General features: G+C 47.7%; 8 protein-coding genes across 8 annotated transcripts; 2 read left to right on the top strand and 6 right to left on the bottom strand.

The window, feature by feature from the left end:
* Positions 1 to 903: 903 nt before the first annotated feature.
* On the bottom strand, positions 904 to 4,972 carry UREG_04079 (uncharacterized protein; the record flags this gene model as incomplete). The annotated part of the gene is made up of 2 exons (XM_002544516.1): positions 904 to 4,810; positions 4,881 to 4,972. The coding sequence occupies 2 exons, from the start codon at positions 4,970 to 4,972 to the stop codon at positions 904 to 906; spliced, it is 3,999 nt and encodes a 1,332-aa protein (XP_002544562.1).
* Positions 4,973 to 5,724: 752 nt separating this feature from the next.
* On the bottom strand, positions 5,725 to 6,487 carry UREG_04078 (uncharacterized protein; the record flags this gene model as incomplete). The annotated part of the gene is made up of 2 exons (XM_002544515.1): positions 5,725 to 5,913; positions 6,056 to 6,487. The coding sequence occupies 2 exons, from the start codon at positions 6,485 to 6,487 to the stop codon at positions 5,725 to 5,727; spliced, it is 621 nt and encodes a 206-aa protein (XP_002544561.1).
* A 1,100-nt stretch (positions 6,488 to 7,587) lies between these two features.
* On the bottom strand, positions 7,588 to 8,700 carry UREG_04077 (uncharacterized protein; the record flags this gene model as incomplete). Its single annotated transcript, XM_002544514.1, has 3 exons — positions 7,588 to 7,700; positions 7,760 to 8,487; positions 8,576 to 8,700. 3 exons carry the CDS (start codon positions 8,698 to 8,700, stop codon positions 7,588 to 7,590), a joined length of 966 nt encoding a protein of 321 aa, XP_002544560.1.
* Positions 8,701 to 10,371: 1,671 nt separating this feature from the next.
* On the bottom strand, positions 10,372 to 15,160 carry UREG_04076 (GTP-binding protein ypt1; the record flags this gene model as incomplete). Its single annotated transcript, XM_002544513.1, has 17 exons — positions 10,372 to 10,566; positions 10,630 to 10,857; positions 10,916 to 10,963; positions 11,047 to 11,229; positions 11,422 to 11,529; positions 11,572 to 11,650; positions 11,849 to 12,433; positions 12,488 to 12,700; positions 12,760 to 13,199; positions 13,254 to 13,324; positions 13,381 to 13,591; positions 13,647 to 13,672; positions 13,905 to 14,022; positions 14,095 to 14,316; positions 14,387 to 14,763; positions 14,881 to 15,050; positions 15,126 to 15,160. The coding sequence occupies 17 exons, from the start codon at positions 15,158 to 15,160 to the stop codon at positions 10,372 to 10,374; spliced, it is 3,309 nt and encodes a 1,102-aa protein (XP_002544559.1).
* A 687-nt stretch (positions 15,161 to 15,847) lies between these two features.
* On the top strand, positions 15,848 to 17,549 carry UREG_04075 (suppressor of stem-loop protein 1; the record flags this gene model as incomplete). Its single annotated transcript, XM_002544512.1, has 4 exons — positions 15,848 to 16,011; positions 16,171 to 16,506; positions 16,561 to 17,188; positions 17,436 to 17,549. 4 exons carry the CDS (start codon positions 15,848 to 15,850, stop codon positions 17,547 to 17,549), a joined length of 1,242 nt encoding a protein of 413 aa, XP_002544558.1.
* A 543-nt stretch (positions 17,550 to 18,092) lies between these two features.
* On the top strand, positions 18,093 to 18,779 carry UREG_04074 (uncharacterized protein; the record flags this gene model as incomplete). Its single annotated transcript, XM_002544511.1, has 2 exons — positions 18,093 to 18,313; positions 18,428 to 18,779. 2 exons carry the CDS (start codon positions 18,093 to 18,095, stop codon positions 18,777 to 18,779), a joined length of 573 nt encoding a protein of 190 aa, XP_002544557.1.
* A 965-nt stretch (positions 18,780 to 19,744) lies between these two features.
* Positions 19,745 to 22,435, bottom strand: UREG_04073 (uncharacterized protein; the record flags this gene model as incomplete). The annotated part of the gene is made up of 7 exons (XM_002544510.1): positions 19,745 to 19,961; positions 20,016 to 20,106; positions 20,158 to 20,437; positions 20,495 to 21,115; positions 21,175 to 22,107; positions 22,165 to 22,260; positions 22,352 to 22,435. The coding sequence occupies 7 exons, from the start codon at positions 22,433 to 22,435 to the stop codon at positions 19,745 to 19,747; spliced, it is 2,322 nt and encodes a 773-aa protein (XP_002544556.1).
* Positions 22,436 to 23,431: 996 nt separating this feature from the next.
* UREG_04072 (uncharacterized protein) lies at positions 23,432 to 26,453 on the bottom strand (the record flags this gene model as incomplete). The annotated part of the gene is made up of 5 exons (XM_002544509.1): positions 23,432 to 24,660; positions 24,847 to 24,972; positions 25,061 to 25,502; positions 25,560 to 26,245; positions 26,276 to 26,453. The coding sequence occupies 5 exons, from the start codon at positions 26,451 to 26,453 to the stop codon at positions 23,432 to 23,434; spliced, it is 2,661 nt and encodes an 886-aa protein (XP_002544555.1).
* Positions 26,454 to 27,157: the final 704 nt, after the last annotated feature.

The raw sequence follows: 27,157 nt of genomic DNA, 5'->3' as shown, positions 1-27,157 counted from the left end.
CCTCAATACCTGATGACTGGCCAGTAAGGGGTTTCTTGTTGGTATGATATGGATGGTGAGCTTGCAATTTGTATTCTGTTACATTTCTTGGACAAGTTCCATTATTAGACAAGATCCGAGTTTCCAGTCTAGCCACAAGATTGCTTGAAGTGTGCTTCTTTTTGTTTCCAAATTCCCTGGCCAATCTAAACAAAAGTTTCCGAGTAAGTTATGAGCAATTAAAAAGATATCAATTGATATTGGAGCTCTGTCATATCTCTTGGAATAAAGACCATAATACGGATTATGGAGCAATATTCATTTAGATGATTTATAATCACAGTTGGTAGTTGCTCAGTTGCTGCATGTATGGAGTATTTTGGTTGAAATGATCTCTGATTCTTTCACTTGTAAGTTGTAAATTCAAGCTGTAGCTAATGTGGATATTCCATGCACGCTGATTCCAAGTTGATAATTAGAGTATTTATCCCCTTACAAGATTTCTATCTCCATCATTATTTAAAATATTGGCATTTAACCTGTGCCATGTGGAACAGAAGATCCCAAAAACAAAAATTGGGGCTCAATGCTAATTCCCACCTCAAAACACCTTCATAAATATGGGATTGGCCCAGTTAGATATGAAATGTTTGCGGGATTTTGGCAGAGTTGGATATGTGAAACTGGGTATGTTACCACTATAGCGCACATGTCCAGCCATTATTTCCAATTGAAACAACATCAACTCAGAACTGATATTGTTGATAAAGTCTCAAGAGACCATTGTCCATTGAAGCTTTAAAAATTCCTGCTCGAATCTGGATATATCATACATCCAGTTTGCAGTGCTCATAGTTGAAGTTTGATCTTTAAGATCTAAACCACTAATGGATGCCCAAAGCCAGGCAAGCCGCAAGTTTGCTTTCAAGGTTCAAGATTTGGGTCCACATTAATTGGCCACCAATGATCCTCCTCTAATGCACTGTCTTCTTCCAGGGGGCTGATTTGCTGAACCGAATCATCATCAGAGTCAAGAGTAAGGTCAATAAAATTGTTCGGATCAACTTTGAAAGATCCACGGCTGGCCCGTCTGGGTGTGGGTGAAGGAGATTGTGAATTGAAGATTTTCCACAGGCGATTCACAGCAGATGTGGTTTTGCAAGCTTCTGTTGTATCTGCTACTCTGCAAGAGCGAGGCATAATATTCAATGATTGAAAAAAAGCAGAGCGTTTTAGCTTTGGGTCCTGTGTGACATCTCGTTTCCTTTTGTGTTCCCCACGTTTTCGGTTCCGAATGGCTGAAAAATGAATTAAATCTTCTAACCTTTTACGAGTCTGCTTATCCAGCCCACGTCGCTGATTGGGTGGAGGACCATCGAGCTGGGTCGCTTGAATATCTGGAATCAAGGATGTAGAAGCCATATCTTCAGGTGCGGTGTTTTCCGGACGTGCCCATGAAGCATATGGCCCGTCATATTTTGGACCCTGAAGAGGGCCAAGTACAGGATCCGCTATGAGCTTGCCAGACGAAATCAATGCCGCTGCTTCCTTTATACCCTCTGCGAGTTCTCTGTCTCCTGTGGTCGTTTTCGGCTCGGGTGCCCTTTCAAGTTCGAAGGTCGGGAAGTTCTCATCTGACCTGCCCCAAGGGGCGGTTGAGATAACATGAACACCGCCTGAGGCGTCTCCCAAAACCATGTTGGCATAGTCAGGAGAAATGGAAGCGCACATAATCTCTTGATTGAATGACGCTACATTCTCTTGCAAAACATTCTCTGGTGCAAGACGTATATCCCACCGCTTGACGACACCATCCGATGCACCCGTATAGAATTCAAAGCCTTTACCCCATACTGAGCAACGCACACCAACATCAGCTTGTTCACGTAGAAGAGCTTGGTTGAAATAGCCGATCGGCTCGCCATGCCTCAACTTGTGCATCACCCTATTTGGATTACGGTGATCCCAGACGTACGTCACTCCATCTGTGCAGCTTGCCGTGATATAGTTCTCATTTGCCGGGCAGAACGTCACTTGATTCATATCTAGTGCAGTGCACTCATACATCTGAGTAACACATTTCTTGCCATTTAAAGGGTCATATATCCGGACTAAGGATCGTACGTTCGTACCGATTCCATAAGAGCGTGCACCAAACGGGACCGTAGAACCGGTGGCAAAAACATCACAGTTAGGGTGCCACGCGACATCGAAAATATTTTGGGCGTTCGGTGTAACGTGTAAAGGCATTATAGCAGCTTCATTTACCTGCCAGAGAGCAAGGTACCCAAATCTGCTCGGGTCTTGGCTGTTGGAAGGGTCTTCCGCCGTCAATCCCCCCACAAGATATTTGCTAGTCCGCGGCATCTTTCCCCATTGAAGGGAGGATGGTATCATATTGGCACATTTGTCTTGCGGAAGTGGAAGATGGCTGGGTTTAGAGAAATTATCATCTTCCACCCGCCAAAGCAAAAAGGATGGACTATTACACCCTGTTGCCACAAGCTGGCTATCGAATTTCGAAACAGCCATTTCTTGAACCTCCCCTGGGTGCCGCAGAGTCTTGATACACCTGGAATTGTCGTGAGATGATACATCCCAGAGCTTCACTGTCCGGTCAAAGCTAGCGGTATAAAGTCGGTTGCCGCAACTAGTCCAATGCGTGGCGGTGACAGTCATATACAAGTTGGGGTCCACCATAACATAAGTGCTATGGGAATTGGGCCCTGACTCCATCAAGGGTCGCTTTATACGGTGGTCGGGTAACTCCTTTATCTTACTCGTAGAAAGATTTCCAAGGAGTAAATTGTTGTTCCGGTTGTACTGCATGCTGTGCTCATCAGTTTGAGCAGCAGCCCCGGCGGCGAAGCGAGTGCTATCTGGAGACCAAGAGAGTACCAGTACATCGCTCGAAGCACCCATCCATGATTTCCATGATTCCCATTTTGCTAAATCGTCAAGACGGCGCCCAATTCGAACTCGATTTTGGTGTGTCGCGTATCCAAATTCTCGAGACCTTAAAAGAGCTGAATAGTCATTGTCATCAAAATGCTGTTGGCATCTGTTGTGTCTCGCGATTACTGGCGCCACTTCGTTCGGGGGGGTAACTGGTTCGGGGGTCTTCAGTGTAGCCAGTTGTACTTCGTCCGAGTCTGGCTCGTGTCCGCCCACACGTTGAGAGAAACCTTGGGCTGGTGCGTAATAGTTCGTGGGTGCATTTCTATTGCGCGCAGAGCGCCTCATAGGTGTTCCAGGGCTTGCATTAGGCTGAGGTATTTTGGAGCTTTGGTGAGTGGACTTTGTCACTCGTGACGTCGCCCGAGTAGTGTATGTATTCTGAGGACAAGAAGCGACAGAGGGAGAAGTGGATAAATTAATCTTCTTGCTTTGTTGAGGTGCTAGTGCATTTTCAGCATTAGGCTGCAAGTTGATTCTGTGCGAAGCAGTGACCTGGGAGGGTTTGTTTGTTGTTGGGAGCTTTGAGAGGTTATGTTTTGTTCTCACTGGTGGGCCACAGGCATGGGCCATCGGACGGGAAACAATTTGGCTGTTGCTTTCCAATTGCGGCGCTTGGGAGCAAGGCAGAGGGTGATTGTATTCATTCCATTTTTCCTTTCTTGTTCCAACATGAGGTAAGGAAACACAAGGCCGCATTGATATCCCACAATGCTTTTCATCCAGCTGTTCATCTAGTGCTTTCATATCAGTCAATGTGGATGACCTATCAGTTTCTGAAAATGATGTGTTCCTTTTCAACAGAAAATCTTGGGACAATTCACAGTCCTCACTGAGTACTTTTGGACCAGATAGTGGTGCATGCAATGATTTCTCTACCTTGTTGCTTGGTAGGCTCACATGTGATACCGGGCGCCCTGTCGCCCTATGTGAATCATTGCCGGCAGTTTTCTGGGTAAGGGAAGTTGCCTCCGCCAAACGTTTAGCTGAAATCTTCAAGACGCAAGGTGGTCGACAAGGGTATAATGGATCTCTTTTATCGCGACTTGTTCTCATGCCAGATTTAGGGGGAAATTTGTTGTCGTATTTCTTCTTTGGTGAGCTGAAATGAGACGGCACCGCATTGAATGATACTGGCGATTCATTACTTAATAGCCCAACTATCTCAGTTTCCTCTCCATTGGATGTCCTAGATTTTGGCGAAACCCTGGCTGTTACTGGCTCCAGCTGTTCCCTGACGGGTTCCTTTTTGGAACTTTTCAAACCAGAGAATGGCAGTTCAACCTTTTTTGGCGTTTTGTTGAATGCCTTCTTTGATAGTCCAACATCAGTATTGACATTAGAAAGGGAAGTATGTCGGTTGGTGTTTCCTGGGGTATCCCTAGGAAGTCGATATTTAGACGACTCTGTTGCTATATTGTGTATATTTGAGCCCTCCGAGCGGATGGGTGTCAGCCGCGGTCCTATAATTCTGTTGGGTTCAGTATCTGCAGATATATCTGTGGATATAGAATCTGCTCTGCGCTTTAGCGGGTTGGGTCTCGATGCAGATAGTTTATGCTCCGGTGCTTCCTTCACAGGGCTTTTGTTGGGCAAGTGATGTGAAATGAATTTACTCAGTAGCGTCTGCGTCCGTGCATCCAAATCAGACTCATCAAAGTCGTCCTTTTCAGGGGAAGTGAGATCTGGCACTTGAGGTCCATCGACTGTAGGGTCGAGCGTGCTCGAAGCACTCCGGTCAGGTTTAACAGGCTGTCGATTCCGATTATTTTTCTCAGCAAATGCACGGGACTTTTGTTCGCTCTGGGCCGCTCGAAAACCTGCACCCAGGCTCAGCCCGCCGCGCCTTGCTTTCATCGGACTTCGACGACTGACTCTATATGTCGACGCATTTTAGTTCCTGCCAGAAGAAGGAAGGGCCAAGTATGCTGCCTGTAGTTACTCACTTTTTCTTCAAAGGGACATTTCTCCATGTGTGAAAGTATCGCGCTTTATCGTTCAGGGCTTCCGCAGAGCCTCCGTTCTTGGTCCCGCCCATAGTTTGACATTTAGAAAGACAAGCAAGCAGCCCATAAGAATACCCGGCTCCGTATCATCTGTGAGGCCGAATATCTGGGTTCCTCACGACATGCTCATAGTTGGGGCTTCGTCGAGCGAATTGCGTGAAATTTACTGAAAAGTCAAGTGGTGGATTGTAGTCGAGCGCCGACAACAAATCCGTTCCGATTGTCTTTGTCCGATCCTTGAAGTCAGGTTGGACTCGAACGGGGAAATTTAGGAAAAACTCGTTCGTGAAGACGCGTGAAATCAACTGAGCTGGATGAGCATCTTTCGGACCAGATAAAGGGGTGAAATATAGGGGGACTTGAACAATATAACTAATAACCATGGAGAAAGAACTGAAAACACTCACCTTGTTCAATTATCTGCACTGTTCCAAGTGCTTCTGTTGTTACTCATGGCAAGGTATAGAGGAGTTGGATGGAGTTGAGTTCACTCTGGACTCGAAGGATGGATGTCAGTCGCGTGCTCCAAATCGGGTTTAGCGTCAGCTAAAATACAAGCTTAATTAGCTTAACTGCTTAACCCAGTTAACAAGTTAGTTAAGTTCGTAAGTTACCCGGTTTTCATTGAGCCCGGATATTGCACTCTCTGAAAAGGACTTCGAACACTATGAGCAACTTGCTCATCTGAACTCTCGATTAGAATTGATGAGTATTATTACATGATCTGACTCTCCTATGACCTCTAGCTATGTTAGATAGGTGTCACTGGGCCTCAGTAGAAAACCTAATCCCATGGCCATTGTATGAGCTTTTTCTGAATGGAGAGCTGGGTTGTAGTGAGAAGATAGGTTTGAGTTTTACTGACCACAGAGCCCTGGAATACTTTATGACCAAGAAGAAGCTGAATGCTAGTCAAGACAAGGTTTGATCTATAGACTATGCTTATAGGCTTGAGACTATATACAGCAATGTTCTTGTATTAGCCTGTTGGAAGCTTACATATCTGCCCTCATTCCTCATCTTTAAACCATTCATCCTCAAGCAACTCCCCAGCTATAGGCCTATCCTTTCAATCCATAATCATGATCTTGCCAATGAACTCCTTTCTGACACACCTCTTTCTCCATTGTCCAATAGAAGGGAGTTGTTTTTGACTGTGAGGTTTCTTGCATGGGATACAAAATTGCTCTGATAGTCATGGGACCTGTGATTTCATTGTATTTTCCAGGAAACGGACCAAAATACCAGAATTGTTGTTTGAGAACTTCCAGCCCGTATTCCACATGCCCATAAGGAACGGTTTTAGGGCGGAAAGGGGTTGAAGTGGACCAGTTTGCGAGGAAAACCCAGAAACTTATAACAGCTCCAAAAGACCAGATGTCTGTTGCTGTATTCCAGGTAGTCTCCATGATCACTTCCGGGCTACTCCACATGGGTGCACCAACTGGTGGTGTCCCTTTCCTTGCCCAGTTTGAGTCTGTGGGATAGGTGCCACCGAGATCACCCAGCTGGACATCTGAAAAGCGTAGGCCATCCACTGTACACATGTTGTAGTTCACAAAGACATTATTGAGTTTAACATCTATGATACCCAAATTAGGCAAATCAAAAGCCAGCAGGGCAATCATTCACTAACCTGTATGCACATATCCAATTTCCTCCACTCCCTAAATGAAAAGAAAATATGTAGCCATCAATACGTAACTAGCCACCTCAGCCTCCACATTTGTAGCCGCCATTTAGTTGCCCTCACTTGGAATAATCCCGAGTACAGCTTGCCTCTCGCCCTATTTTGGACCATCTGGTCGCATCGTTTCATCGTCAATTTCCCTATGTTCCACAGGAACAAACAGTGTCATGGCTGAGTGCTGCTGCAATATCATTATCCTTCGTACGTAGACAATTTCGGAGTTGGAATAAAAGCAGTATGCGGCCAGCCCTCTTGAGTACACGAATAAAAGATAGGTGAATAGTGGGAAAACTGAAAGGAAGAAATGAAATTGTGGAATATTGCCTTAAATTACCAGCAAAGCAATATACAAGGATGCCCAATCGTAGTATCTAGAAGACACGCTCTATGAAAAATCCCCAAGCTTCTTCGGTGTTGTTATACGATTGGAGAATCTTTGGTAAATAGGTTGAAGCCCATTCCTTCCATTGTAAAGTAGTAAAGAGCGCTTTCGTTCTTCCCAGTACTCGGGAAGCCAGCCGCTCTGCTTCCAATCAATTGTTATGGCTTTGGGTTCATTTCTTGTCAAATCAGGCTCCAGCCCCGGAGAACACATAGTCTCCATTGCTTCAATTTACCCTCTGCTTTTCTTGTTAGGAAAATTGAGATAAATATTTTTCTTGCGCGGCGGTTTAGCATAAAATGGTTAATTGGTTAGTTACAAACAGAAGTTATAAAACAATATATACACAAAGCTTCAATTTTTTGGCAAGAAGCCATTTGCTAGTGATCACCTTCATTATGTACATTATCTCATCGGAGTGAATGTCTTCAAAATAACTTTAATTAGCCAAAATAGCCAGGGGCATTCTATGGCAACTTCTGTAATATACCCATGGAAGCCTCCCAGATTTTTGTAGCGCTATATCTTCCGGGAGGGCGGCTAGGGAAAGTACCGAGGGCAAGCTGTAGAGCCGTTTACTTGCGGATTGCTCGCCTGCGAGCAGCAACCATGGTGTCGTAGAGGACATCCTTGAACGCAAATAAGAATGCAGCAGTAAGAACACTTTGGCTGACCTTGGGGCCAATTCCTATAGTGCGAAATACTTGAATTAGATCCATAATTCAAACGCAGATGAAGAAAGCTTACCCTTGTACAGACCAGCCCATCCTTCTTCTTTGATAATTCTCTTTAGGCTCCCGTTCAAACTTTCTTTGGGGCCATCCTTACTCGCAACATGCATTCGGCTTTTTACCGTGATATACGGGTAGGTAATGCTAGTAGCCAGCAACTTGCCAAGTGCACCGAGATAAAAGGCATCCGTGGCAGTAACCTTTCTTTTCTTCTCCAAGGTATTCTTCAGCTGCTCGAAGAATGTGTATTGTAGGATGGGGTTGATAACAAGGATCAGGGCCGGTAAAACTCCAGAGAAAAGGGCCTTGGGGCCTTCCTCCCTTAGGAGGTCCATCAATGTGCTCAACGTCGTCTTGGGCTTCTTCGCAGGCGCTCCAGGAAGGGCCTCCTCGGCCTCGGATTTACGAGCAGTCATCCGGGTGTTGACAACCCAGATTGGGTTGGTAATCATCACGGTGGCACTACCGGCAATGGCGCCAGCAATCATCGACTCCACCGTCGTAAGCTTCTTGGATGCTCGCCCCGCCCTTTTGGCCGCTTTTTCAAAGGCAGCGCGGGTCCATTCATACCAGTAGTAGTACACGAAGTTGGTGACGCTGATGCCGAAAAGTGCGGATTCGAGTCCGGCGTATAGTCCCTTGATTCCTTCTCGTTTAATGATATGGCGCACTGCGTCGATGCTAGAGGACTGTGCCCGCTTAGATTCAACCTGGGCTCTGGTCGAGAGGGTAATCAACGGGTAACTGCATAAATAGAGGACATAGTTAGCCAGGACACCCAGAACAAACAGAACCGCAGAACACGAGGGAACGGACACCAAGTGAGACGCACGTTAGGATCATCGACAAAATTCCGCCACCTGCTCCGGCCAACGCATGTGCGATGTTGTCACTCTGCTGCGCAGCCATCGCGGCCACTTTGGGCTTCTGAGATACTGCGTTGTTTGACTGAGACATGTCGGAAATTTATCGGTGAGTTCTCAAAGGGTATATAGTTACAAGAAATGGGTGATACGACGTGCGAATCACAGTTGACTGGTCGATACGATGAAGGAGCGGATATAGTTGAAGAAAACTGTGATTCCAGAACAGAAAAGAAAAGAAAAACAATTTTTAATTAAATACCATCCAGGCCGATGGTCCCCTTTAAATTTCCTTTTGGCGCAAAGCCGCTTCTTGGGCACGAGAATGCATCGGCAGCGGATCTTTGGGTTTGGGAACTTGCTTCATATGAGTCTGTTGCCGCGCGATGCCTCGGCTTTGATTTCCATTCCTTGGCCGACCGCCGCGAATCACAGATTGCTATCTCCGTAGGCGAAGGAAATGGGATGAATTCTACCAAATCCTACTCTGTAGTTAACGGGGCTGGAAATTGCATATGATTTTCACACGGGAATGGCGTCCCGCATCGAGTGCTCTGATGAGAACTACGCATTTTGCGCTTGAACACGCGCGGGCCATTTGTCAGTGGATTTCTTGCTTCGAAAATCACTTCAAACAAGCAGCAGGTTCATTGATACTAGAGTCCATCCACCAATATCAACCCCGTCCGCTTGTCGAAGCTCGTGAGAATATGATGTCAGTCAACTTCTCCTGCTCACATATTATCCAAACCTTTGGGCGACAGGGTCAGCAGACAGTAACTTGCGACCTTAGTTACTTTTCTAAAGAAATGCACTTCTTCCCTTCGAATCCATTACAGACCAGCCCCGTTATTCCTCTGCAGCTCACAACAATTCCATGAATGTCTTCAGAATGCAGCCTCGCGGCCGAAGGGCCTTGAACTAATAAGATCAATCTACCTCGGGACCTAAGTAGCCCCTGTGTGAAAATTCTCTTTCCAGAAAGATTCCGCTGAGCCATACGTTCGTGAAATGAGAATCATTGCCGGGCCTGACTCAATGTTGTGCAGAGCATACGGAGTATACGTGTTCCTCCATCAAAAACCGTTTTCAAGAATAGGAGCCTGCACTTCACAGAAGTAAGAAGGTGGAAGGATACCGATAAGCGCTATCAGCTCGCCCGATAATATAATTATTATTAGTCTTTAGAACTAATATAAATGTAGCTGCGCCTGCATCTTTGACTCGGAGCATGTGTCGCAAAACATAAGAAACCATACTGCCAACCTACAACATGACATAATGAGAACAAAAGACAGCAAAGAAATAATAGGTGACCAAAGACCAGCAAGGCTGTAGTGATCAGTGATTCAGCAGTGGCCTGCAAGAGGTATCTAGTTTGGGCAGGCCAACCAACTGGTCATATTAGGAAACAGATTGATGGTAAGGAAAACAAGTTACACTGACATCGACACACATAGAAAAACAAAACGGAAGAACCATTCTAAAAACAAAAAACCAAACAGAAAACAGAAAACAAGGGAAAATATTCTTGACATAGAGAAAGTGTAGGAATACGTGACATCAAGAGACAAGAGGTCTGGGCATGACATTAGTTTTCATGAAGCTGTCATGGGTGCAAACCAACGCGAAAAACAAGCCCAAATTGTCAACCCATTTAACAAACTACCCGTTGCTGACACCAGCCTTCATGAAATCAATCCACGCCACAACCAGAGCACAGGCATACGCAGAGAGGCATTTCGGAAGTGTTCATCTAATCAATTTAGCAGCATCCGCCAGCAGACCCTGATTGAACTCCTTGACCCTGCCCAACCTGGACGGTGGGCTTGTTGTTCACGGTAGCAGTGCCCATACGTTCCTTGATTTGTCTAGCCATGGTCAAAAAGGCCTGTTCGACGTTGGATGCATTCTTGGCGGATGTTTCGAGGAACGGGATACCAAGACTGTCGGCGAATTCCTAGAAGAGAAGCACCATATTAAATCAACTCGAACTAGGGTCATGTGAACAAGAAAAGCGTACTTTTGCGACTGTGTATTCCACGGCCTTCTTGTCCTCCATATCGCTCTTGTTGCCAACAAGGAGCTTGTTAACCCCTTCGGTCGCATAACGATCAATTTCCTGAAGCCATTGCTTGACGTTGTTGAAAGAATCCATGTCTGTCACGTCGTAAACAACGCAAATGCCGTGAGCTCCTCGATAGTACGACGATGTGATAGTTCGGAATCGTTCTTGACCGGCCGTATCCCACTACACAAGAAGGGATTAGTTTCTCGTTCCCCCCTGCTGCCAAAGAGATAGGACATACGATTTGAAGCTTCACTGTTTTGCCATCTAGTTCGATTGTTCGGATTTTCTGTGGTCACATCAGTCAGCATCTAAGTCGCCTACGCTTGGTAACCCTTCAACGGAAAAGGACACCTTGGAAAGTGGACTTACAAAGTCAACACCGATAGTAGAGATGTAGCTTTCCGTGTACGTATCATCCGCAAATCGAAGCAGCAAGCAAGACTTTCCAACACCGGAATCTCCGATGAGCAGGAGTTTGAAGAGGTAATCGTATCTGAAGTTGTTAGCAACGGTGATCGACGAAGCAAACGTCGGAAGGAAGGATGGCCAACTCTGTTCAACCGGTTGTTAGTTAGATAAGAGTCTCCAAATGGACAGCAACGTTAAGTGGCTGGGATAAAGTAAGAGCAGATAGGCTGCTGCTGCTCCATCACCAGGAATGGGGACCTACCACTCGGGATTCATAATGAAGGATGTCTCAAAGACGGCGGCAGGACAGGATATCCAGAAGCGGAGAGATCAAACTATCATAAGCTTCCCAGCAGGATATATCAACCAGAGTGAGAAGACTGACGGGATCCACGAGAAAGAGAGTGTTGCTGTGGTTGATTCTGATGGAGGAAGCATGATTAACTGGAACGCACTTTGAGGTTGTCAGCCCTTCTGGAGGTCAACCTGCCAAGAGACGCCAGTCCCAGCTGGGACTAGCTGCACTTGCAGTCGGCCTCCCATTTGGCAGGTGACGTTTGGCTGCCTGTTTGTCACTTGACTGCCATCAAAGTCCAGCGGACATCAAATGCTTTCTGCTTCTCTCGCTGTGCGATGAATTCCAATGAGATAAACCACATATGTACATTCAGCCACCCCCAACCACAAATCAATGACATACATTTCTACAAAAGAACCTTGTTTGGATGTTCTACGCAGTTCGCCAGAAAATATCTAGACGTACTGATGAGCCTTCAGCCACTCCAATACTCCCTTTTCGTCTCGCTCCTTGTAGTTGGCGTTTGTTCGGATCGTGTCAGCTACAACCAGCAGGCCCCGGTCGATTCCAGCCTTGTCCTTGTTCTCGAAGAATTTGGTGATATCTTGTTCCGTCGAGTGGTCGGCAAATTTGGTCAAACTCATTCGAACGAATCGCTCGTACACGACCTTATTTGAGCCCATCCTTTGCTCAACACGGGCCCAGTTCGCCTTCAGCCAAATCCAAAACGCATCTCTTGCTTTGGAGTTCGCTGCCAAGCCTGCTCCTCCAGTGTGAATATCTTGCGTGGCGACGCTGCCGGAAAACAAGAACTCGAAGTATTCCTTGAGGATATCGGGGTTCTTTGTTCGTGCGAGCGAGCCAACGCAAATCTCTTTGCCATCCACCGAGTCGGTTTTGCTGAACTCCTCTTTGACCGTGTCGTATTCCTTCTGGCCGCCTTCAGCAACGTTAATCGTAAAGATTGCACTGCGGAGGTTGGGATGGATGGCGTTCTTATCCTCCCCCGATGCCCAAGCGTTGAATCGTCGCTTGGCTTCAGCGATGGTTCTGCCCAATACCGTTAGCAGTTGCAGTTAGGAGCCTAGCCTTAGGAAGACATACCCTTCATGGCCAGCGTTACCGGCTGTGGAGATCAGCAGCTGGCGAAGTTGACCCGTGAGATAGTCCTCATTTGGCTTGAATTCCCAGCCGAGCTTTTCAACAGCTGGTGAAACGAGTTTGCGCACGAAGTTCTTCAAGCCAGTAGCAATTTCTTCGTTGGCCGCGAACACTGATCTAATGTGGCTGAGTGACACGACGAGCTGCATCCAGACTCTGAAATATTCATTAAAACCTTGCTAGAAAAGAAGGGTGTGTAGGTCGTGCACACGTACAGGTAATTTTGCTCATCATGAAAGTTCTCAACAAGAGCCAAAGTGGCTGCCGTGGTTGCCTCTCCAGAGACTGCCAAAGCAGCAGCATCACCAATAAGGCCAATCTTGTCTTCGGTGCTTAGGAGGTCGCGGGACTTGCCAAGTTTAGCCAGGCGCTCTGGGGGGTAATTTGTCCGGTAAAATCCGCACTGGTCCTTGTTGAGCTTGTAGAAATCTTCGTCAATGTCTCGAACAACATCAGACTTGGTCGTCAGGTTACGTTTATCCGCTTCTGTAGCCTGCTGTCCAGATTTAAGCCCAAGAGGGATCCACCAAAGAGTCTCATCTTCCTCTGGCTTTACGTCACCAGAAGCAAGGAATCTTTTTTGAGCAACGGTGATTTGCTTGGGCTCTTCGACTACAGTCACCAGTGGGAAGCCAATTTTTCGGATCCATGGGTCCTACAATCTCATTAGCCTCTGTCCCCCTGGAAAATTTCACTGCGAGGTCCAAACCATGAAGCTGGTAACATCCTTCCCGGAAGCCTTGCTAAGAGCAGACCAAAGGTCATTTGTGGTTGCGTTGCCTGGAAAAATGTTAGAAAATAGGTACATTTGGTAAAACGATGGTTTTTGGCCGTACCATAAGCATGTGCCTTTAGGTAACTCGCAACGCCACGCAAGAAAGTCTCCTGACCGAGATGACTGCTAAGCATGCGAATGACTGAGCTTCCTTTCATGTAACTGATGTGATCGAAGATCTGGTCCACCTCAAGGGCGTTCTTCACGGGCACCTCAATGGCATGTGATGCTCGGAGAGAATCAAGTTGGAATGCTTGTTGGACTCCTTCAGCCTGTGAAAGTGGTCAGACAAAAGATATCAAAAAAAATACCTCTAGCGTTTCTTACTACAAATCGAGACCACACATCCCATTCTGTAAGACCAAGTTAGCATTGAGTTCCCTAAAGATTTGTCTGGGGAGTGTGCTGACCAGGATGAAAGTGGTCCACAGCGAGCCAACCAACCCATGTCGCGAAACCCTCGTTTAGCCAAAGTTCACTCCACCAGTCCATAGTGACAAGGTTTCCGAACCATTGATGGGCCAATTCTAATATACTGTTTAGCAAGTCTAAGACCTAACCACAATGTAATGATGGCGACCTTACCGTGTGCAACGACGTATGCAACCCGGGTCTTGAACCTGTCATCAGATTTGCCTTCTTCGAAGAGCACAGCGGTTGTGCGGTATGTCACAAGGCCCCAGTTTTCCATGGCGCCCATAGCCTACGACGGAAAAGGTTTTAGCTTGGAATAAAGATACCGAACCACATTTCTCCAAGTTCATGGGGATCTTACAAACTCATGGACGGCGAGCAAGTCAGACTTGGGCAATGGGTAATCGATTTCAAAAACTTCGGAGAAGTAGTCCACAGTCTTGTGAGCACAATCAAGAGCAAATCGAGCTTGCTCTTTGAGGCCCCTGGTGGTGTAAACACGGACCGGGATCGGGGCGCCGTTGTATTTACGCTCGGTATAAGCCTCAACATATTCGAAATCACCGACGGCCCATGCCAGAAGCTGTGAATGTCAGTGCGATGCCGTGGATCAGCAAGAAGGAAAAACTGATAGGAAAAGGAGAGCTACTGACGTATGTGCTCATAATCGGGGTTCTGTCAAACGAAACAAACTTGAGGTTCGCATTGCTTCCTTCACGAGTACTCTTGATAGGCATGTTGCTAATCGCGACCAAATCCTTCGGAACTTCAATTTCAAAATCAAAGGTTGCCTTGAGATTTGGTTCATCAAAGCACGGGAACGCTTGTCTAGCATCGCAAGCCTCGAACTGGGTGCTCAGCATGTAGTAATTGTCCCCCTCCTTGGGTGTACCGGGTGCTGGAGTTTCCGACGATTGATACTTGGCTCTAGCAAAACCGGCCATATGGTTGTTCATAGTTCCGGTGAATTCGAGTTCCAAGACATAATCCCCCTCTTTGATTTCCTCAGAAAACTTCATAATGGCACGCTCTGAGGTTCTATCATAAGAGATGCCCGAGCAACTGGCCGATTTGGATCCTGACGACAACCGCAACACGTCAATTCTGTGTAAAGGCGAGCTCCTGGTTCATCTAGTAAGAAGCTTACCATCCTTGGAGATTGCTTTGGCCGTTTGCACGTCGATTGCCTTGACATTGAGCACCAATTCCGAAGTAGGGCGAGCGACCTTGATGTCAATCTTCACGTTACCATTGTAGCCCCAGGAACCACCCAGCTGAAGGTTATAGAGAGAGATTGCGTAATTAGACGGTTTTGCCCTGTCTGAGCATCAGTAAAATCCTCCCAAGCAGCGGCAAGACCAGAGGCCAGATTGGAGAAGGGGTAGGGTTTACACGTCTGGCAAGGTCTCTCTATCGTCTTTACCCATGATGCGGAAGGCAGTTGAACAGTGTTTGTTTTGAATAGGCTCCAGACCTGGTCGAAAGGAATTCAAACCAGCCCGCCGTTTTGAAGGGGGGATCAGAGAAGATAAAAGACGAGCAGAGCGGAGTGAAGAAGCCGGTGAAGGAGTGCAGCTCAGCGGGCGGAGGGGTAAGAGGGGCAGCAGTAGTCCGAACGAGGCCTGCAATCCATGACGTTTGGGGCCGCCGTGAATAGCCTTTCTAAGGCCTCTGTGCAAAGATCCGCAGCATCTCAGCGAGCCAGTCGCCGGCCCGAACATCGAGATGCACAGCCAGTGCGACCACTGATCGCGTGTCCTGTGAGTCTGTGAGAGCTGGAATGGTAGTCAACGCTACGCTACTCCAATCCGTTGCGAGCAATTGACGCCGGAGCTTGAGATTTGGAGGAGAAAATCTTCACTACGGAGTAACCGCTGGTTAGTGCATCGATCCTTTGGTACGGAGTAACTAGTTACTCGGTGGATCGCCGTTAATGCTTGACTTTTCTTTTGCATCGCGCGTCGAGCAAGGGTTGACAAGCAAACCAGCCAGTGAGAACCCGTGCTTTATCCTGGAAACCCCGGAGCTTTTTTTACTGAAACCAAAACACACCTTTTGCGGAACTCGGAATTGGAAAGTCAGCCGTTAATGCTGCCGGCACGCTTTTGACCGCGATGGCAGATTCGGACGAAGAATACGTTGCAGAATTCGATTCCGAAGACCACGATGACGATCTTGGTGAAGACGACGAGGACGATGAACCAGACACCCGCAACGTGATCCCCGGAAAGTCCAGTCGCCGTCGCGGCAAGCGGAAAAAACAACGCGAGGGACATGAGTTTGAGGTATCGAGGACATGGGAGACATTGGTCGAAGGCGCAGATGGCACGATCAGCGCGACTGTTGAGGGTTTGCTGGAGGCAGGGAAGAGGAAGAGGTAGCGGAGCATCAGTCTGTCGGTTCTGTTTAGGCTGGGAATGCTAACCCGGATGTGCAGGTTACTGAGAGACACAACTCCTCTTCAACGTGGAATCATACGGCATCTGATTTTGGTCTTGGATCTATCGATCGCCATGACGGAAAAGGACCTTCGACCCACGCGCTACCTTCTTACCCTTCGTTTCGCTCAGGAATTTGTTCTTGAATATTTTGAACAGAACCCGATCTCCCAGCTCGGAATAATAGGCATGAGGGATGGCTTAGCAGTTAAGATAAGTGATATGAGTGGGAATCCTACCGAGCACATCCTAGCGCTCCAAGCTCTGAGAGCAAAAGACCCAAACGGCCTCCCAAGTTTGCAAAATGCCCTTGAAATGGCTCGCGGGACACTCTTGTAAGTCTCGCGCGTTACCAGCCAGCCCATTACACGCTATACTGATTCTGCTAGTCATACACCAAGCCATGGGACCCGCGAAGTCCTGATATTATTCGGCGCTCTCCTTTCATCTGACCCAGGCGACATTCACCAAACCGTCTCATCCCTCATTTCCGATAAAATACGCGTCGGGGTCGTTGGCCTCGCAGCTGAAGTAGCCATATGCCGGGAGATATGCGCCAAAACTAATGCCGGCGACGATAGTGGCTATGGCGTAGCGCTCAACGAGCAGCATTTTCGGGAGCTAATGATGGAAACCACAACCCCGCCTGTTACCTATTCCAAGAAGCAGGCCGCAAATTCCCTTCTGATGATGGGATTCCCCTCCCGCACCGTGGAACCCGCTCCATCTATGTGTGCTTGCCATTCAATGCCGTCCCGGGGTGGCTATCTTTGTTCCAGATGCGGAAGCAAAGTCTGCACCTTGCCTGCGGAATGTCCAGCATGTGGACTGACACTGATTCTTTCCACGCATTTGGCTCGTTCGTACCACCACCTATTCCCCTTGATTAACTGGATCGAGGTTCCTTGGAAGAAAGCCTCGACTAGTGCGAATTGCTTTGCCTGTGGTAACCCTTTCCCCGCGGTGCCACCCCGTGCCCAATGGGAAGCGCGTGAGAACATGGCCAAGGGAATGTCGGTGAGTAGCAGGTATGAATGCACGGTGTGTCATAATCACTTTTGCATCGACTGCGACCTGTTTGCGCACGAGATTGTTCATAACTGCCCTGGGTGTCAGAGTGGCATTATCCGATCAGCCTCGCCGGATGCAGGGCAAGGGAATGGGCCAAAGACTGGCCCGACTGGTGTGGACGAAATGGACACGAGATAGGAACCCAAGGGTTTCGGCGTCTTTTTCTTCTTTATGCATACTGCTTACTTTACAGTTCAGCAAGCGCTGCATTTATCTGGCGTCTGGGAATCTGGAGGGCACATTCGCTGTCGCACGTTCTTCATATAAACTGCAACAGGAGGTGTGGATGCAAACAGTGCAAACATAGTTAACTATTTGCTTGATATGAAATATCCACCATTCATTCCAATAGGAACGGTATCATTACCAGCAAGTAGACAAGTCGTGAGATAGGCGATATTGCAGTTTTGTGTATGACTTCTTGAACGCCACCGTATATCACAGGGAATCATGGAGTACGGAGTAGTCAGTTAACTAACTAGTTATCGCGATCATTTTGTGCCGAGGTGTCGGAGGCAACCCCGGATTGAATATTGCCCGACCTTATACCTCCAAGACGGCATATAACATATCAACGAGCTCTATTGAAGGATTCCTCATACTCGCCATAACTTACTCATAGACGTCCTGCCTCAACGAGTCCAAAGCAAACAGAACGGAAGCTATCCCATCAGTGCGCATCCTTGCAGGGGAGAGACCCGTCGTCGCTGCGAGGCTTCAACAACATTCTTCCGAATCCATTGCCTTTACCCAACCCTTTGAAACGATTCCGCAGCACAATTCCACCTATGACCTAAAGACCCGGCCGCCTCTCACCCTCCCCAATCGCAGCATCACCCATCAATCCAGCATGGCGACCCCCGCTCAGCCAGCGGAAACCAGTTCCCCGCAATCCAACGGCCCCTCAATAGATCCATATCAACAGCTCCATTCATACCCATTCACAACAGACCCAGAATTCAAACTCGGTCTGGCCGTGATACTTCGACAGCCAGGCACACCGGCGACAGACGAGCAGGTCAATCGTGCCGATGACCTAGTCCTCAGAGCCAAATGTTTCTACTTCTCAAGGTAGTTCCCCCTTCCCCCTCTCCCCAGTCTATAAAGACAAAGAAAGTATACAGACTATTTCCGCAAATCTAGAAAACACTCTATCCAACCACCCCTCGACTTCCTCACCTACAGGGTCTGGCTCCAAGCACACTCCCTGGATCCAGAATTCGAACCCGCACCGGACCAGCTAGCGTCGGAAACACCGCCGTCACAGGCACCCATCCCTTCCTCAGCCTCCGACGAGCAACCACAAGCAACGTCAACAACAACCCAGGAGCAACCGGCCTACCCTGCCTCTTTCGCCCACATTGTCGAACTCATCACGACGGGCCAACCGATTCCCGGTATCCAACAAATACCGGATACGATATTAACCGGGCAAGACGCACCGAGCACAGCAGAGCGAAGACGAAAGCCCTGGGAGAAGCTGGAAGAAACACAGGCCCAAGAGAATCAATCCGGGGCGGGTACTACTGCCCGGTAGAAGCTCAAAAGAAAGCGGCTACGCAAGGCGAGACAAGTTGAATGGCAACACAAAGATTTGAATACTTCGTAAAGCAGGCATAACTTCCAGCCGATGATTAGAAGGATACCCGACTGTTCACGATATGCTCAGTGCGCTCCTTTTTTCCCCTTCATTTCTCCTAGCCAGGCTTGATACTTGCTGCACCAATCCCTGTATCACTCAATTCCATCTCCATTACAATTCCTTTTATGATTCAAAGTCAGCCATGCAACTGGCTTCAACTTCAACCCACATTGGCAGCATATCTTAAACCGCTGGCAAGGTCACGTTTATCGGGATATTGATTTTTTCTTGTTAGGTTAAAACATACATAAACGGGTAATTAAAATAAAGTAGTGAAGACAATCTACCGAGACATCCCATACATGGATTATGCATGACTGCAAAGCTTGACTTGACAGCACTGCGTTCGATCCGGGGCAGGGATAGAAACGGTTAGGAAAGAGAAAAGAATAGAAATAATCCCCTGACACATAACAAACTTTCGAGACACAAGGGAACTAGGTCCTTCATGTATGTAAACCAAAGCACGTAGGAACCGCCCACGCCGATTAATCATTCAGGATAAGATCATCATCACAGGAGATATGGCAATTTAAGTGAATGAAATGGAAGTAGTTCCAGACAGGAAAAAAAAGTCTGACAAAAGCAAAAAAAAATAGGCTAAAGAAAAGGGTTCAGATTGGATTGCGGGTCAAAGCGACTCCAACAAGCCAAAGCCAAATGTAGGATCTTATGGGCAGTTAATATTGGGCCAAGGATCGTGTCCACGCATCGAGAATCCTAGAAAGGAGAAAATCATTGTAAATCGAATTCCGATATTTTGAAGCTTTTCTCAAGCACGCTCATTCAAACGCGGAGTATTTGGTTGACATAACGCTTTGACGGACTAAATGAGCGTTGACGAACAAAATCACAGCTGATTAGCGGAACGGAGGATAGTTTGCACCCCACTGATTCCCACGGCTGAACCTGTTGCTGCTGGATATGCCGGAACCGAAACGATCTTCGCTTGGAGTAGTAAAGCGGTTGACCTGAAGGCCAGCACCAGGCCCTGGACGAGTGACGTGGCTTGGGTTGCAGCAGAGCATAGCAACTCGAGAACCAAATTTGGACCCGCGGAGAGAAACCATGTGCTTACTGTTACTCCTGGATAAGTATAATGCATTACTCAATAAAAGGAGACCTGCTTACCGGATGTGACTCGCTACAAGTTCACGTTGATGTGTTGCAGCGTTTACTAGAATCCACTGAATCAGATAATTTCCATACTGATCACCGGCAACTATACAACGTATTAGATCATGTTTACAACTCGTGCGTAGAGACAACTTACTGTCGATCAAAGGCATGCGAGGACGATCTGGGCGGCCGGTGCAGACTCTAGCAAGATAGTGATCAAGGAATTCGGAACCGCCAATCTTAAGGCACTTTTCAACAACCTTGGAAGCGAACTGGTCCATGCTGTAGTCTGTCGCCCAAAGAAGGATATGTTCAATTGCACGACTTTTATCATGAGGAGCACCGTGTTCGCAAATATGCTGGATACACCAGTTGCCAAATTGACCATGAGCCAAGAGGTCAATTTTAGCAAGAACTTCTTCGATAGCAGGACGCTACAAATGAGATCAGCATTACCAGCAGCATTGAGTAGGGGGAGCTGGGCGACAAACTTTCTCATCTTCAACGCAGTTTTCAAAAATATTCTGCACAACGAGACTGCCAGTTTCTCCTAGAGCGACCTCATGCCACATGCCGCGAAGCGCTTCATTAACCTTGGCCATAATCTGCGGCGGCTCATTGCTCCAGCGTAGCTCGAAGAGCTTTTGCCAAACATGACAAGCGTATCGATGAATCACAGTCTCAGGGATCCGACGAAGCAATTCATGGACCATGACAGCCTTGTGCTCCTCTGGGACACAGTCAAACGCCTTTTGAATAACGTGGCAACCAAAAGGGTCCATACTCAAGCTCAAGGTGTTACCACGAATGGCATTAGCAATAGCAATAACTTGGTCTGCGGTTCCATGCTCAAAGCAACGTTGAACCAAAAAGTTTCCAAATCGGTTGACCATAAGCGGGTATGCTTGGTTAACAATAGCTTCTATAATTTCATACTTTTGATCCGAAGTCCCGACTTTGAGCTTCTGTTGCAAGAAAATTGACGCTTGCTGGTCATTGTTGCAGACAATTTTATCAACGATATATTTCCAGTCACAAGAAACACTTTTATCGAGTAATCGACGGTAGTTCATGGGCTCAAGTGGTGACACATAGGTTTGGGAGCTGTTGGTCTTTTAAAGACGCTGAAGTCAGATATCCGAATGTTTCGACGAGAATTGGTTGAACTTACTGTCGGGGTCCAGGATCCACTATTGAACGAAGTAAATTCAGCGGCGGTAGGGGATAATGGGGTTCCAATTGGACGAGGTTGATAAGGAGCTACATTGAACATTCCGCCTTGCACGCCAACTTGCTGATTCATAACCCGAGTGCCCACATTTGAAGAGGCCGCTGGAGTGAAAGTCCCCCATGGCGAACTCTGGGGGGGAAAGCAGGAGGGTCCACGGTTGACCTGAGTGACCGAGCGACGAAGTCCTTGAGGAAATGGTTGGGCCTGTTCGTAGGGTGGGCTACCGGGTCCTGATGCGATGCGCTGATTTGGCATCAAACTTGCCTGGCGAGTAAGTTGATTACCCCAGTTCGGGCTAAAGTTGGTGGCTCCAGTCATATTAAAGTCACGGAATCCGGTAACATTTGCATTTGGATTGTTCCAAATTCCTCGGGGCTGATTATAGCCACCGGCAGAGACAGCCTCTGAAATTTCAGATTGGGCATCATCCTGGTTCAGCCAGAACTCCTGGCGCTGGTTGTTGAATGGGCGGACAGACGAGTTATTGAACGCATGTTGGAGTGTGCTAAGGGTTTGTTCAGTAACTTCTCTCCCTCCAAAGTCGATTTCAGATGGGGGACCCATCGCTTGGTCAAGAGTATGCTTGATAACCCGAGTCTGGGCTAGTTCCTGCTCCTGCATGGCAATGCGAGAATTGGCAGCCATCAATTCTTGCTGCAACCGAACCACTTCTTCCTTGTCGATTTTATTTTTCCCCTTTTCACCTTTGCCATTTGCGTCCGCCCCTTCAGTTGTAGCCTGATTTGGAACGACGCCAGGGGCAAGCTCTCCTGAGTTAACTTTTGAAGCTTGGTCCTCAATGGCAGCATGATCCTTTGGGGAGAGCCTGGCAAGGATCTTATCCATCGCAGAAGGCTGAATTGCGTCGAGCTTCTATCAATCCAATAGTTAGCTGACCAAATTAGAAAAGAACCAATTGTGGATTGCTACCTTGCTCGCATGTTCGTCATGGGTAGGCAAAGCCTGGATATTTCCCAACCTAGAACTGACGAGAGGATTGGGAGCCATGTCCGCCATGGTGGAGTGCTTTATACCAGTCATAAAGTATCAGTCGGGACATCCCTTCGCACGAGAAATCTAAGACAAGAGGGGGTAGGATTGGGCCGGGACAGCTTACCAAGACACCCTCTGACGGCCCCTGAAGCTGGAGAGACGGCTTGCGAGACGCAGCTGGGGAGCTAGAAGCCACAAAACCCATCATTGTGACTCGTGTCTGGTCTGTTATTCCTCGGTGTGAGATGTGAGCAGGGCTACGATGGGAAGCAGGTGCAAAGAGGGGTAAACCGGCAATCGCCTCTCCAAGGAAAGCAGATGGAGGGAGTAGCTGTCAATCAAATGGGCGGTTATACGTGTCGACAAGAAGTCCCAACGCGTGCCAGAGTAAGAAAAAGACTCAAATTGAACAAAATCACAACGTTGAAGACAAAAATATGGGCAGTGATGGTGGGAGATGGAGCATCAGAAATCAAATAAGATCGATAGATGTCTTCAAAATCAGAAATCTATACCGGAAAGGAAGGAAGGGGCAAAGACGGGCAAGAGTGCACACAGGATGGAAGGATCGAGCCCTGGGAGTGCTTCGAGATGGAAGGCGGGGTGGAAAGAAGGCAAAGAAGGGACGACCGCCCCAGTCACTTACTCCTCGACCTGTCGTCCAACGCTGTATGGTCGCTGGCCACGCTTTCTCGCTAAAAGAGCAAACTGAGACTAGATGATCCTCTTTCCAACGGCTGAAAAGAATAAGAAGAAAGCTCTGTCAAGATATGAAATACAAAACAAAAAATATGGCATGAACATAAAGGGAAGATTGTGAGAAAAGAAGAAGGAAACCCTCACTCATAGGGAGAAAAGACATCCACGCACGTCTTCCAAAACGGGACGTTGACGTGTTTTCCAAATTTGGTACTAGGCACGTCAAACAGAGAGTGAAAGTCGGAACCTGGCGAAAGTTGCCTGATGAGTTGCAAATCAATGGAGTAAATGTGTTAACTCCAGAGGTAGAAGTTTCGGACGAAACCCGTGGAAAGGCAGTTTACATCTTCCGGTTTAATGGGAATATAACTTATACTAGTTCTCATGCCAATGCAGTGAAAAAAAAAGAAAGATATCACTATGGATATGAATAGCAAAGCAAGAACAGAAACACCAAACCATCCACCTAGTAGAAGCGCTCTTGAAACTGCAAAAACTGCAAATCCTACGATAAGTAGGATCCTGAGGATATCTGCCAGGAGAAATCAAAGAAACCTGCTGCATAGACTCCGCCGCCGCCCTTCCAGCGACAGCTGGGACTGAGAACTACAAAGTCAGGCTGTCCGGCCCCAGTAAGGGTGGGAACAAGGCGAGCCGCTTGTTGTAAGCCTTCTAGGTCGGCACCCCAGATCACAAGCTCCAAGCGTTCACCTGCGAGGGGCCTGAGAAAGACGGCACCCAGGCCAGGCTCAGGTTCGTATTCAACGGCCGTTCTGCTAGGTTTGTTGAGTTTGAGGCCCTTGTTTGATACGGATATCGGAAAGGTAGGAAGCTGTGGATGATCCAGCTTATCGCCAATCGCAACAACAATGGTATTCCCTAGAGTGGAATTGGACCCGGAACCAGATACCGGTAATGTAGAGACGGCAGTGATTAGTTCACAATCAGCTGCAAAATATTGGAATAAATTGCGACTGATCTGTAACGCAACCGTGTCACCGACTATTGAGCGTGAAATAATAGTTAGGTGGCCCTGTGTCCGAAGGATGGCGTCCATAGCTCCTAGTTGCCGCCCATACCGCTCCGATAACCCGCGCCAACCGTCGTCGCGAGATATTGCCCAATAGCCAGCGGCGTTTTGAACATACCAAGCAATATCATCATCGTTTGATGATGTGAACACTAGCTCTGACCCATCCAACGAAATTTTTGTTGGATGGGCACAGCGAACTCCCTTGGTCTTAATATGAAAACGGCGTATGTTGCGCGTCTTTATGCGCCAGGTATGCTCCTCTTTATCGCGGGTCACCTTTATGCGGCCGTATATATCTGGGGTCCACAATTGGTCCACAAGGATGCCACCTTTTGAACCCATATCCATGGAGGAAGGAATAACTATAGAAAAGTTATTAGGGAGGGTGTCATGAAGGATATCTTCAGTATAGTGGCGATAGAACTCAGTCAAGGGATCAGTTGTCAAAACGCCGTCAAACCAATGGCCTGCTTGTGGGATCTCGAGGTAGTGACTCGTCAACCCGTCCTCCCAGGTTAGCTGATGCATAAGCCGTGAATGGTACGCGGGGACGTTGTCATCCTTAGCGCCATGCTGCTGGAAAATAGGAATCCCCGCAAAATTTTTGGTGAGTAACTCATGTTTAAAATTCCGACGGGCGGATTCCAGCACTGCTGTTAAGGAGGCATCTGCATCCCGCCATATCGTGAACGGCACGTAGTCTGCGGAACGGTGAGTATCAAACGAGTATAGCTCGATTTAGAATCCATACTCTCAATAGACGTATATCCTGAGACCGGAGCAGCCGCCAGTACTTTGTCAGGCTGGTGGGTAAGCAGGTACCAAGTCCCCTGTCCTAGCAATTTTGCATGTTAATTGTTGGTCACCTCATGGACCAGAAAACATACCTCCGTTGGAATGTCCAACGACAACCCATTCACTTAATGAGATTCCGGCGCCCTTCCAACTCATGGCTTTAGTCCAGTCACGAATACCAGATACAGCAGCTTGTACATCTGCGAAGCCCCATGTATCTAGGATTAACTTAGCACACTTTTTCCAGGAAGTCGCGGACAAATCGATCCTGGCAGGAAACTGAAGTAGAAAATAAAGCATACGCACGCCAATCATCGCCGCTCCAAGATGTCACTCCGGTTGGGAATAGGATCCATGCGCAAAGCCCATATACTCCATCTAGCATATGCCGGACAATGTCACCATCTGCTTCAAGACCAGCACCGTGAAGCCCAATGACGAGAGGGAGATTCCTCTTTTCACCAGTGTGACACGAAGTATTAAGTGGCGGGCGTAAGATTGCATACGATACAATGCCACTGGGGTGAAGGAAAGTGAATTTTTGGGCTTCTGACATCGAACGGTGCTTGACGTCTACCACGAGTTCGGCAATCTGTATTTGTCCTTCCAATCCGATCTCATACCCGATTTCGAAAGAGAGCTGAGCCGGAATTCGGCCTGAAAACCCAAGTTTAAAAGCTAGAGGGCGATATTGGTAGGGGGCAATGGTGATAGAATCGTCTAATAAAGCTAAATCGAAATGAGCTTTCTGTGTAGCTTGTAAGCTTTATTGCCCGACCTGGGAGACTTGAGAGAGAAAACTTACATTTTCACCAACGGGCTTAAGCCAGACGACACGAACAACCTTATTCATACCGTTTTGTGCATTGACGGATACATATGGACTTGCGAGCTTTCCCTCAACGACGTCGGGTATCAAAACGCTTGCACGATCGATGTTTAATCTCGACGAGATTTGTTTCAATTCGACCGTTGAATTTATCTGCGGATTATCACTTCCGCCTAGAGCTCGAATATCGTAGAAAAACCTAAGTTCGAGTGTGTGAATTCCGGGTTCTAGATCCAAGATCAACGGAGCCCGCCGATACGAATAGAAATCTCCTCCAAAATAAAGCTGTCCATCGACTCGGAATTCCAGGATACCGTCAGTATAGATGGCTGAAGTAACAGGACCCGTTCCAGAAACCGTTACATTCCCTCTTGCCCAAGCCTGATACTGTAAGCCCGACCAGCCATATATTGACCGGCGAAATGTCCAATTAACCTTGGGGAATCCGAAGCGTAGAGTTGCTTTAGTGAACCCATCAGTAGCAATGCGATCGCCTGTCAGTAGCACAGTCCAGCGACAGAGCCCCGCATCTCCAATAGCAGTTGGAAATGTTGCTTCAGGAGCATACTGCATCGCCCGAAATCCCCCGTGGGCCTCGAGGGGGTCAGCACCCCATACTGCCTCTGGATGCAAAGGCAGCAATAGGTCAGGATCACTCCTGTCTGCACGAGTGATGGGCGAAATCAACTAACCTCTCGTGCCGATTTCAAATGGACCTAGAATGTGCCATTCTTGCGACAGAGAAAGAGTTGGCATGTTCCATTGGTCATGCAGTGGACTAGAAAACTGCTTTGCTAGTTGAGCTGTTGGGAGCAAGGGCTTAAATAAGGCCAGGAAGAAGAAAAGTGCTAGTAGAGAGGTTCCAGCCATTTTCCTCTCAGTAACAATTGCCGTCTAGCAGACACCCAACATTGTTCATAGGGGCATTTCATCTGCAGGTTGGTGCTGAGGGAGAAACCGCTAATCACTGATCAGACGAAAGTCGGGAGGTTGGCCCGGAGGTGTAGATCTTCCTCCTCCGGCCATAACTATCAGGTGCGAGAAAACCGACAGCGAGAGTATTGTAGCAGCCTTCTAGCTTGTAGATGGGGACAGCAGTCTATCACGGTTTACATTGCCCAGAAGGGCCCTCGGTGAAGCGGTTGCTAGGAGCTCTGTTAAAATATCTCAAAAGCTACATGTCTCGCAGTAGACACTCGATACTCTGTAACCAAGCGGAGTTGCTCAAAATATCCATTTCCTATGATCTGAATATCCGCACTGCGTCAGGCGAAAGTAACGGCACAGAGGCCATGCCTCTGCCGTCATGCATAAGTTACGGGAAGCCGTATATAAGGATCAGCCTCCAAGCCTTGAGCTAAATTTCGAGATATTCAGGGATTAGGCCGAGAACAGACGTCTCTATTTTAAACTGTCACAGCGACTGTATGGCCAAGAGCCAGAGGTCCAATGGTTCCGAACAAGGCCCGTGGTGGATGAGGATCCGGAATTGAACCCTGGAACTTGGATAGATGCTGCGTCAGCCTTGAGGCAGCGAAGCGGTGCCTTTGCGATGGAGGGATCATCAATCGAAA

Source organism: Uncinocarpus reesii, genomic scaffold, assembly GCF_000003515.1.
Source record: "Uncinocarpus reesii 1704 scaffold_2 genomic scaffold, whole genome shotgun sequence".
Lineage (NCBI taxonomy): Eukaryota > Fungi > Ascomycota > Eurotiomycetes > Onygenales > Onygenaceae > Uncinocarpus > Uncinocarpus reesii.
Note: the sequence above shows the minus strand (reverse complement) of the source record. Positions and strands in the feature narration are given on the sequence as shown.